This window comes from Podarcis vaucheri, assembly GCF_965113315.1.
Source record: "Podarcis vaucheri genome assembly, chromosome: 1".
Taxonomy (NCBI): Eukaryota; Metazoa; Chordata; class Lepidosauria; order Squamata; family Lacertidae; genus Podarcis; species Podarcis vaucheri.
Window position 1 is genome coordinate 21,256,817 of NC_138759.1, and position 12,356 is coordinate 21,269,172.

At 42.3% G+C, this 12,356-nt stretch overlaps 1 protein-coding gene across 4 annotated transcripts in view; it reads right to left on the reverse strand.

Moving 5' to 3' along the window:
- Positions 1-5,857: 5,857 nt before the first annotated feature.
- TUNAR (transmembrane neural differentiation associated intracellular calcium regulator) overlaps positions 5,858-12,356 on the reverse strand; it is a 57,468-nt gene continuing 50,969 nt past the window's right edge. For all 4 annotated transcript variants that reach the window (XM_082228954.1, XM_082228952.1, XM_082228951.1 and 1 more), the window contains one exon: positions 5,858-6,756. In XM_082228954.1, the coding sequence (XP_082085080.1) occupies positions 6,571-6,717 (147 nt within the window). In that variant the 5' untranslated portion in view covers positions 6,718-6,756 and the 3' untranslated portion in view covers positions 5,858-6,570. The remainder of the gene's footprint in view (positions 6,757-12,356) is intronic.

A 12,356-nucleotide genomic window follows, 5' to 3' on the forward strand; every position in this document is an offset into this window, starting at 1 on the left:
GAAGGGAATAATAACAGCACAGGCTATGCAAATGTGCAAAGATAATTCCTAGCGCTACTTCCTACAATGAAACGCAGTGCCAGGGGAGGGGAATCTGAAGCTAAGAAACAGCAAGGAGGTGTATGTGTGTGTGTAAATCATTCCTCTGCCCGCTGTTTCAGTGCTTCAAATCCCCACCCTTCAGTGGCTTATTCTCCCTATCCATGTTACAAATTTCTCCTTCCCCTCCAAAAAACATGCCCAGTTATTTTCAGCTCCAAATGGCAGGTAAGGGAGAACAGTGGTTCACTTAAAGTCAGGTGTGCAGCACAATCTTTTGCATTTTTACTCAGTAGGGAGCCCCAAATTCTCTGCAAATGTTTGACAGCCTTGGAGAGTTTGTAGCAGTGGTGAGAGCTGAAACTGCCTTTCTGTCTCAGAATCAAAACAGGGTTGTTGTTGTTTTTTAAGGCACATTTGCATAAATTTTGCAGATGCCGACTTTTAGGGACAGATGCAAATTTAGAAGTAAATGCTATAATTTAAACAGAAATGCAATAAAGCTCACCATAGTGGAGAGACTGTTAAAAGGAGACCTATGTACCTGGGCTCATTCTGCTGTCCAGTCTGTTGATGGATAACTTCAATGTTCTCCTTTCTAATGAAACTGGATTTGAACTGGACAGCCCTTCAAAGAGAGGAATGAACGTATGGCAAAATGATATCTGGGATACAGCAATGTCTGAGCATCTCACTAGACACAGGTGGGTAATTAACGGCATAATGAAAAGAGGCTCCTTCCAAGAAATGTGGACCCCTTTCTTTAACCATGTTAATGACTAAAATCAAGACTCAGGACTCAGCTACACAGGCCAATTCTAACATTAAACGTGTGCTGTAAAAATGTGACACCAGATGGTGCTATAGAGCAGCAATCAGAAGTCAATGGTAAATTGCACAGGGAGCTATCAATACATTTTATAGCATTTTTCATATCTGTGTAGATCCAGCCCTTGTTATACCCATCACTCAATATTTTCAGTGGACAGGTTACGTCAAGTAGTATGTTTGAACATTGAATGTGTAAGCTTATGTCTATAACAGAACCATTAGCTGCGCTGCTGGATGAGTGTTTAATAGCTTTTGCATTTGTTTAAAAACCAACAAAAATTGGGATGTCGGATTGAAAATAAGCGGTCTTGGTAAAAAGATTAACAAGAATATGTAAATATGGATTGATAATGGTGGAAAATATATATTTATAATAGGTTAAGATGCTGAGTAAGGACAAATGATAGAGGGTAAGGACTTGCTGAATTAAATATCTGAACTGGAATACAAAAAGGGAGGTGTGAGGAAGTCAGGAAACTAGTAAATGAAGCACAAGATATGAAATTATTGATTTTCTTTTTTCTTTTTTTCTTTTCTTTTTTCTTCGTGTTAACTGTTTTCTATTCTGTATTTTTCATGTGTTTTGCTCTTGTATTTTTGTAATTCTTTTTTATTCTAATAGGGTTATTCTTTGTCTTTATTTTTTAAGTTTAAACTTTGAAACTTATTAATGTTTGTAAAACTTCAATAAATATTATCTTAAAAAAAACAAAAACCAACTAAATTGTTTAAAAGGAGAGAAAGAGAGTGGACTGTCCATGTGCCCTAGCAACTCCCATGCTATATCAGTGCCCATGGCCTCTTTTTCAGAGGGTTGGAAAAGGAAGCCTACTTTTCCACAAGGCATTCTCTTGTGGTCTTCTTTTGCTCTGGTCACCAAGCTGAGCTCATGGGAAGTCACTGGACGTGTAGCAAAGGAGGAAATATAACCTGCCAATGCAGCAGTAAGGGATCACACAGACATTCTTAAGTTTCTAGAGAGCCTTTGCACGAGTGCCAAAAGTGTGGGAATTGTAGGTCGGTGAGGAGAATAGGGGTCTCCAAATAACTCTCAGCACCCTAAAGAAACTACAGCTCCCATAATTCTCCGGGGGAAGCTGTGAATGTGAAAGTGGTGCGATACTGCTTGAAATGTATAATACAGATTTGGCTCTAGTCCTACTAGGAATGGCTACGATTAGCTTGGAGAAGAGAAGGTCAAGGGGCTGCTTTCAAATAGCTGAAAAGCTGCCATGCTGACGATGGAGCAGACTTATTTTCTGTTGCTCTGGAGGGGCAGGACTAGGACCAGTGGGTGGAAATGGGAAGGAAACAGATTTTGGAGAAATGTCCTAATGGCAAGAACCTTTCCACTGCCTTGGTAGGTGATAGTTTCTCTGTTGCTGCTGTTGTTTAAGCAGGAGCTACACAGCCATTTGCCAAGGACGCTGCAGTTGCAAGATGCCTGTACATGTTTGACTACATGACCTGCAAGATCCCTGCCAACTCTTAACATCCTACGCAGCCATCTAGTGATGGATTTGCATAGCCAAGCCGTTATGTTTTCTGGGGGGAAAGAAAAGAAAAGCCCATATCCTTTTTCTTATCTAATTTTAAGCGTACAAGGAATTAGGGCTGGCCGACTTGGTTCTCCTCCCCCATCTGTGTGTTCTGCATTCTTACAGCGCAGGTTGAATTAGTAAAACCTGAAGCAAAGATACACAGTCATAAGACACCGCTTTGATAGCTCCCCCATGCTTGCTTTTCAAAGTGCTTTCTCAACATTAAGCCTCTTAGCACCCCGCTGAGAAAGATCTACATTATTATCCAAAGCAAAGAGAGGTTAACTGCCTTTCCCCGGGCACAGAGGAGGCAAGATGTAAACACAAACCAAATTATAACCCTTTCACTAGTTTCTCAGTCCTAAACTATAACCAGGAGAGTCTACCTGTCATCGGGCCAGCTTTCAAAAGAGCTAATTATCTCCAATTAGGGTTGCATTTTCCAATAAGTTCAGCCTCACGTTTGTTCTTGTGTGCAGAAGAGTTCTTCTTCACATCCTGCTTTATAGAAGGGGCAAAATGGCTCCTTTTTTTTGCTACTACAGATCTTTGCTTGAAAAGGGAATGGCGGCATTCAACACTGTGCTCTTCTGATCGTTCCATCAGCACAAGCATATCAGCTTACCAGATGGAATGATCCCCCCTCCCCTCTCTCCATGTGCTTTTTCTGGGGGTTCTCCCAACCCTTTAAAAGCCCATTTCATGGGCTGTGGGGGTACACAGGGGAAGGAGAGTGGGGGGAGCCCACTGCGTGAGCGGTGTTCAGTGTGCTCCAATATATTTATAGCTGTATCAGACCTGAATGTTGAAAGTATTGGATCTGGATGGAAAATTCCCATACTGGTTTAATGCATTTAGTCCCAGGGTTGGAAGCCTTTTTTTCTGTTGAGGGCCACATTCTGTTCAATGTAACCTGCCAGGGGCCACACGCTGGCAGTGGGCAAGGTTGAAGCCATTGGTAGGTATGGCTGGAGCAAAAAATAATGTAATCCCTTCTTTCTTTCTCTCACTCTCTCCCCCACCTCATTCTTTCCCTCTTCCTCCCATTGCCCTTTCTCTCTTTCTCCCACTGATCCCCTTTATCTCTCCACTCCTTTCCATGGTTAGCAGCTGGCTGAGGAATGAACAGGTAGCTCTTGCCAGAGATCTGAACTGAAGCTTCCAGTGGTCTTCTTTTCCCTCTCTTCTTTTCTTAAAAAAAAAAAATGCATTTCCCACAAATTTTATACAGACATCATACATTGTCCATCACATATCACTTCCCTTAGGACTTCCTAAGTCCATCTCTCCATGGCATTCTATGCAAACCTTATTTCTGCTGCATATCCTGTTATTCCACCCAATTTTATCTCGTGTGTTTCCTTTGTTTAATATTAACTGCTGCTCATACGGGTTATACCCTCTACTTGCAGGTGAAATGGAGTGTTATATCTCCTGAGATGTTCTCCAAAAGACTTCCATCCTTCTTTTATCTGTGTCTCATCTTTATTTCTTATTTTCATGGTCGTAATTGCTAATTCTGTCAATTCTATCAATTTATTCTGCTGTATTTCTTTCATTGGTCTTTCTTTTTCTTTCCATTATTTGCATAAACTATTCTAGCCACAGCGGTTGTGTGTAAGAAGAGGCTGAAAGTCTTCTTTGGGATATCAGATCATTTGTGAAATGCAAATTTAAAGATCTTTTTAAAATCCAGATGAATCTTTTCCCAGTACTCTCTAGCATACTTGCACAACCACCACATATGCATCAGAGTTCCATCTACCTCTTGACACTTCCAACATAACTTAGATCCCATTTTTGTACATTTTTCACCAGTTTGTTGAGTGTCAAGGACCACCTGTACATCATCTTATGTACATTTTCCTTGATAAGATAACAGGCTGAGAAATTCATGGTTTCCCCCCATAATTTTCCCCAGGCAGATATTTCTAATATCAATTGCCCATTTACGGTAGTCATTGTTGCCTTTACCATCTTGTCTTTGGTTTCCAATTTCACTAACAGTTTATATATTTTAGAGATTTGTTTATCATCATTTCCTATTGCAATTTATTTGAATTCTGAGCCAATTCCCCCAAATCCATTTTCTTTATCTTTTTAAAATAGCTTGTTCAACTGGAAGTACTGGAACCAATCCGTAGTATAATTTTGTACAGTAGCTCTTCTCCTCCATCACCACCACCATTCACTCTTTCTTCTTTAAACTCTATGAGATCTTTATAAATAGCCCACCTTTTATTCATGTTTATCCTTTTCACTGATACCACCTCAGTAGGGGATAACCACCTTGGGGTTTTCCTTTCTAAGAGGTCCTTATGTCTCAGCCAGGCGGTGTACAGGCTCCTTCTTGATTCTGGAAACCTTTATGTACCCTGGTTTTGTCATAATACAGATATTATGCATGCCATCCATAGCATAAGTCAAAACCCTCTTTTCCCTCATTCCATTGCTCCATCCATTTTGTCCCTCTCTAAAATCAGCCACCCCATAAGAGGACTTCTCTACACACCTCCTGTCACTGCCATTTATCCTTTCTCACAGAGCTCTGTCCCCTCGCATAAAAGTGTGAAGGTCCATAGGCATCCTGAGGGCACCCCAGCATTAGTCCAAAGCAGGCGAAACAAAAAGCAGTACTTGCGAAGTATTAGTAAGAGAAGTGGGAGGACCTCTCAAACCAACGCTATACAGTTTTGAACTCATATCCAAGAGCAGGGGTGCCAGCTTGAATAAAATAATATGGGGGCCCAGGTAAGCCCTGCCCCACAAAATCAGTCACATGACACAGTACACACACACACACACCATTTGAATGGGAATGCCCATCAACTTTGTAGGGGCCCATCCCCCTCAAATATTTTATTTTGGGGGGGCGAAAGGAGTTGGCTCCTATGTCTACGAACACCGTGAAGAAGCCACAGATTTTCAGATTCCCCTCGCAATCTAAATCCCATTCAAAGATGTGGGCCGCAATCCTATACTCATTTATCTCACAGCAAGCCCCGTTGAACTTAATGGGACTTCAGTATAGCCTTGAAGTCCCCGTCAAAAATGGGAACTGAGTACATATTTGAAAGGCTTGACATTCTCTGAGAGGAAGCGTGGAGGTGGAACAACTCTTTCTGGCCCTGTTGTCGTCTGTCTATATATAGAGTTGTGCCCATGAAACGACTTGGCAAAGGTCGCTGTGCCATACCTCCATATGAAATGCGATGTTTTCCAACTGATATTCCCGTTTCAAGTCAGGCATGTAAGCATGATGTGTCTGTGCTCTGCAGTGGAGCAGGAAACAAGGTGTCTGTCTCTGCTGCAAAGAAACAAAACCCCAAACCCTTGGCATACGCTGATTTAGAAGGTGGGGGAGGATGGAGGAAGGGAAGAGAGAGGTGCGTTCTTTTGTGGAACAAACCCAGGCTGAAAAACAACAACATTGGTGTCACCCAAAGTTTGGCTCATGCTAAAAATATAGCACATTTATTAAAAATATATATTTATAAACATCGGTTTGAACAGACACAGATGTCAAGCAACCGAGAGAGAAAAGGAACGTCAGGTAACCTTACTTTGCTCAAGATTTTATCCTTTGGTAGCACAGGCAGCTCAGCGGAGTAGCTGGTTCCCCTCCCCCCTACCTTGTGATTGCACCATATGTTCATTTTAAGTTAAAAACTGGAAAAACAAAGAGCGAGTGAAAGAAAAGCTTGCTAGCTTCGATGTAAATCAAAGAAAGGAGAGAAGAGAAGACGCGGACTAATGGGCATGGAACGTAACTTGGCACAGATATGCTATATATTTGTCACTGTTTATAATAGTGTCCAGTCTTTGGCTGTATTGAAAAGTTTTATCCATAGTGGGGGGTTTTCCCTTGACCCCCCTGTCCAAAGCTGATACTTACAGATTTGCACTCATTTCTCTAGAACAGAGAGAGAGAGAGAGAGAGAGAGAGAGAGAGAGAGAGAGAGAGATGCGAGTTTTGCTTGTAACTGTGTGAAAAAAGTCTTGTTCAATTAATTGTGCTTCAACCTCCAACACCCTCAGGCAGAGCTTTTATGACGTCTTAATATACTACAGAGTCAATTCTCATTAAGCCGTGTGTCAATAGCCGGCCACGTTTGCCATCACCTCTTGTCAGCTGTCTCCCCCGCTTTGCATCTGCGGCTCACAATGTCGTGTAGATGTACACAAAAATGATCACAACGAGGTTCAGGATTGTCCCGATAATGCCCAGCATTGCCAGGATGGACTCCTCTTTGCTCTCCTTTTCCTGGTTGCCTTTTTCTTCTTCATTTCCACTAGTGATTACCATCTTGGTAGCCAGTTTCTTAATCCTTCTCCTCAGGCTAACCTACAATGTAAAAAAAAAAAGAGAGAGAGATAAGGAGGGAGCAAAGCAGAGAGTCAGAATACTATTGCTCTATTTATGAATTAGTGAATGGGTAAATTCTGTCAGGGTCAGTTCCTCGTTTTTCCAGTCTTCAGTTCTCCACATTTTCACATCAGCTTGCAATTTTTAAAATTAAAACTAAAAAGGCCTTGTGAAAATGCTTTAGTACCTGAGGGCAATATTTACCACACTTCTGTATGTAGTTTTGCATGATAGGCATGTTTTTGCAAAGCACCGTCCCCAAATCTAATGCATTTTGCCTGTTATTTTGATTAATAAATGCATTTTGTGCATACTTTACACCCGCATATTCATTTTTGTACATATTTATAGGCTGGGGACCTGCACTGTAAAGTTTTGGAGAAAGGTGAATTCTGAAAGATGGCTGTGTTTTGGTTTGCGTATTGTCTTGAAAAGTGCAAATTGGGTAACTTTTAAATGAGAACTGAATTGAATTCCCACCCTCCCATCCCTTTGTGTTGAATTCTGTAGTTGACCTCCTTTGTAATGTTTTATTTTGAAATCTTTAAGATAACATTTTAGTTTTCTGTTAATTTTCTGTTAATTATGTTGCTCTGACTGTATACTCTATATATGACTTTCTTCAGAAATGTTTGATTCTGGATTGTTTTATTGATGTTTTAATATGCTGTAAACCACTTTAGCATTTTTCTTAAAAATAGAGAAATGAAATAAATAATAATAGTAATAACCCCTATAATAATGAGCATCTCTTATACTGATAATAGTCAACCAATCATTCTGCAAGCCAGCTAGATGTTATTTTATTTTATTTACAAGATTTCTTTCCCACCCTTTACCGTAAGGTCCACAGTGGGTTACAACAATATAATTTTAGTTTTTAGTATTGAGAATCTGAAATTGACTGATTTGTCTATTCCTAAAAGGAACAGGAAGGCTTGTTTTCAACTGCATAGGGTTGCAAAAAAACCAAACACCCCCAAACAAAAATGGCCTGGCTATGGGGTTTTCGTGTGCAGGCGAATAGAAAGCTTTTGCTTGTTTATTTATTAAATATGCATCCCACCTTTCCACATTTGAGCTCAAGGTGGTGTATATGGTTTCCCCTCCCTATTTTATCTTCACAGCAGCTTCATTAGGTAAGTGGGGCTGAGAGTTACTGACTGGCCCAGAGTCACCCATTGGGCTTCTTGGCCAGTGTTAGAAACTGAGATATGAAAGCTAGGAGATAAATGGCACCTTAAACCTGGATAATGGGCACAACAATGGAATGTCTAGGGGCACTTTATTATAACAAGAATACAAAGTATTCTTGTATGAACGGCAGCTAAAATATTATGTTCATTTTTTACATGGTCTAGTCCTTCCCCTGCCCAGCCCCCTAATATTCTTAAGAGGGTCTCTTCAGAAAGTAGCTGGAAGTGGGGAGGCAGAAAAGGTCCTCCTTTCCTTGCACTGAAATCTTAAGCATAATACTGTGCCCAGAGCTCAGAAACTGCTCAAGCTAATGAAATTCCCTGTTGCAAAATGCACCTAGAACAATGGGAGTCTCAAATGCTGTTCATGGCTGAATGGAGAGTCAAACCCTGGTCTCTCAGATTCTAGTCTAACACTCTAACGACTACACCTCATTGCTTCTTTTGATTTATTCTTAAACAAATAAATAAACCTTGCCAGGCTTCACTTTGATATGACAAAAACCACCCCAACCCCCTATTAGGCGGCACACCCGGACCATCTCTGGGCTCTGTAACCTGGAGCCAAAAGTGTTTATTTATTAGCCTTTCCCAGGTTCTAAGAAGTTCTGATTTCAAGATCTGACACTCTGCAGCAACACAGGTGAGGGCATAACAGAACAGGCTTGGCCAAATCGCATTTCTGCTAATATAATCAGGGGGAGGAAAACAATCCCAGGAGGTAAACAAGAGTCCCCCGCCTTTTTTCTATATTTCTATACAATGACTTTCTTATAAATAATGCAGAATAAAACCAGAGATGGAACTGTTCTTCTCTTTGTTTTTGTTTTTCCTTCTCCTTAATATAAAATGAAACATCTGCAGCACGGACAGCTGCTGCTGGTGGGATATGGTGGTGGACAGTCCCACTTTCTGAAGCTGCAAGCTCTTTAGGACAGTGAAACACACACACACACAAACACACACACGACTGATATTTGGTCTCTGAAAGGCAATCGCATTATGCCAAGCTGTATCCACAACTCAGAAGGCTCCATATCCATCATTGAAAGCAAGGCAGGATCTTGACCCACCTGATTTTGCCATGGTTTCATCCCTAAGATCCCCAATTCTAATAATAATAATAATAATAATAATAATAATAATAATAATAATAATCCTTTATTGTCACTATACCACCTGTGTGCAGTGAAATTAAACGACCCCCCCCCAATACACTGAGTCTTGTTCGCGCTCTGTGTGCTTGTCGGAAGTCAATTACACCACTATTTTTTTCCATTCAGCAGCCCAAGAACCCACGGATAAAAACTGTTCTTTAACCTATTGGTGCGGCTGACTGTACAGTGGTACCTCAGGTTACAGATGCTTCAGGTTACATACGCTTCAGGTTACAGACTCCACTAACCCAGAAATAGTACCTCGGGTTAAGAACTTTGCTTCAGGATGAGAACAGAAATTGTGCAGCAGTGGAACGGCAGCGGGAGGCCCATTAGCTAAAGTGGTGCTTCACGTTAAGAACAGTTTCAGGTTAAGAATGGATCTCCAGAACGAATTAAGTTCTTAACCCAAGGTACCACTGTACTTCTGTATCTCCTACCCGATGGTAGGAGATTAAAGAAGTCATCCGTAAGAATTTTCCTTGCTTTCCTGAGGCAGCGGTCTCCCGCAATGTCATCTAGCGAACTCTGAGGACAGCCCATGATGTCATATGCTGTATTCGCCACCCTCTGTAGGGACTTCCTGTCCGTGGCTGTCAAACCAGCGTACCACACTGTTATACAGTATGAAAGGACACTATCTATTGTGGCCCAGTAGAAGGAGATCATCAATTTTTGTTTGACATTGTTCTTTCGCAAGACCCTGAGGAAATGGAGTCTCTGTTGGGCCTTCCTAACCACCTGGATTGTATTGATTTTCCAAGTGAGGTCTTCACTAAGGCAAACTCCCAGGAATTTAAAGGAAGAGACTCTCTCCACACACACACACACACACACACACACACACGATATACAATGGGGCTAGTTCCTCTCTCTTCCTATGAAAGTCCAACACCATCTCCTTTGTCTTGCTGATATTTAGGTGCAAGTTGTTCTCTAGGCACCATGTGGAGACTTTTTGAACCTCCTCCCTATACGCTGATTCATCTTCACCTGTAATCAGACCCATTATAGTGATATCATCTGCAAACTTAATAATTTCAGTGGATGGATCAGATGAAATGCAGTCATATGTATACGACGAGTACAGGTAGGGACTCAGCACGCATCCCTGTGGGGTGCCAGTGCTGAGATTCAGAGAGGTAGTTGTAACAGGCCCAATCCTCACTATTTGTGCGCGATCCCTCAGAAAGTCTTTAATCCAATCACAGATGGTGGAGGAAAGGTCCAGGTCCATCAGCTTTTTAATAAGAATGTCCAGAAGGATGGCATTAAAAGCTGAGCTATAATCAATAAACAGCATTAATTCCCCGGTCTCTCCAGATGACTCGCTGCAAGGTGAAAAGCTGTGGGTATGGCTTCGTCTGTTGACCTATTTCTCCTGTAAGCGAACTGGTGTTCATCAAAATCCAGTGGAAAACATGTCCTAAGGTGTTGAAGAACCAATCTCTCAGCCCCTACCCAGGCTGGTAATGTTTTTACAGAAGTTGGGAGTCACCCCCACTCTCTGCCGAGCGACAGCAAGATTCTAGGGGGTTCCAGGGGCTCACCCAGGGTTTGTGCTGTTTTGGAGAATTGAAGACACAGCGGAGACTGTCGTAGCTTTAAGAAATATGATTTATTCTCCCATTTACACCTTCAGTCTGTGTGGAGGGAGCCCAGATCTTATAGCATGGTCATTTCAAGAGGGGCTTGTTCTCCACAGAAGTGCAGCATGTCTATCGTTATTCTGTAAGTGAGATATGTAGTGGATTCTTAATGAGTGCCTGGCTTTAGGTCCTGCACAGCTGAGACATGCTCAAGCCCTTTTGCTAAATTTTCACACTGTGCACTTGCCATTTGGGCACAGGATTCCTTAGCCCCCCCCCCAACCACACTTACTGCGTAGCAGTATTTGCAGCAAATAATGTGTAGGGAGTACCTGATCTGAAACGAGCCCACCACAGGAGAGATACATCCTGGTCTCTATGAAAAAAGGAAGAGCAAATAATGGATATTCTAAAGGCTATTAGAAAATAAGAGACAAGCAGGAAATGTACACTAAAGAGAATGGGGAAACAGCTCTTTAGGATCCCAGGGATTCTTATTGCCTGATTTCCAAAAAACTAACTTGTGTGGCAAGGCATCCCCCCTGCCCTTTAGACCTCCCCATACCAAAGGCATGACAACTATTAGAGAGCTAGTGTGGTGTAGTGGTTAAGAGCGGTAGACTCCTAATCTGGGGAACCGGGTTCGCGTCTCCGCTCCTCCACATGCAGCTGCTGGATGACCTTGGGCTAGTCACACTTCTTTGAAGTCTCTCAGCCTCACTCACCTCACAGAGTGTTTGTTGTGGGGGAGGAAGGGAAAGGAGAATGTTAGCCGCTTTGAGACTCCTTCGGGTAGTGATAAAGCGCGATATCAAATCCAACCCCCCCCTCCTCCTCCTCCTCTTCTTCTTCTATTATTTTGTGTAAAACCAGGCCACATCTTTATTGACTACAGAAGTAGAACCCACAACATCTGGCTAGCCTGCCAGAAGGACTTACACTGGGTTCAACCAGAAGTGGGGAAGTCCCTGACCTACATCAAGGAATAACTCCCCCACTGGATTGCACTTGTGGAGTGTTGTGGCCCCACATCTGGACATCCAGACAGAAGCATCTCCCCTGGATCCCTTTAATGGGCTATCTCATTTTTAGACGGACCAGGCAGAGACTACAACCTCTCCTCCATCCAACACTATGCCTGCCCAATGCCTAAACCACCACTTGAGCAAATGCTAACTGCCAAACCACCCATATCTGAAGCCAAAACCTTCAGCCTCCAACAGGTGGGAGCAACCAGGATGGGCTCGATTTGCAGAAATCACTAAGAAGGGTGATTTTGCTTCATAACTTTCCTTCTAGGATGACTAGAGACTTTAAAAAAAAAAACAACCCTCAGAGTTTGGAGCTCCTGCTCAGGTGTGCCAATGAAGGACTTCCTCTGTGCCATCGTGCCTACAGATGCCACGTTGATGTCCTCTGTCACATATCACAGGTCCGTTTCCTGATCTCCCCCCCCCCAATGTGGCTGGTCAACTTGGCATCAGAGGCTGAGGCACATTTGTTTTGTTTCCTTGTCACTGTTGAGGGAGTCAACCACCAGCTTGCTTTTAGGAAAGTTTCCCAGCTGCAAACTTCGAACAACCTCTGCGCTTCAGAAGAAGGGAGCGGCAGCACGTTTAAAAGAAATGCTAAATAAC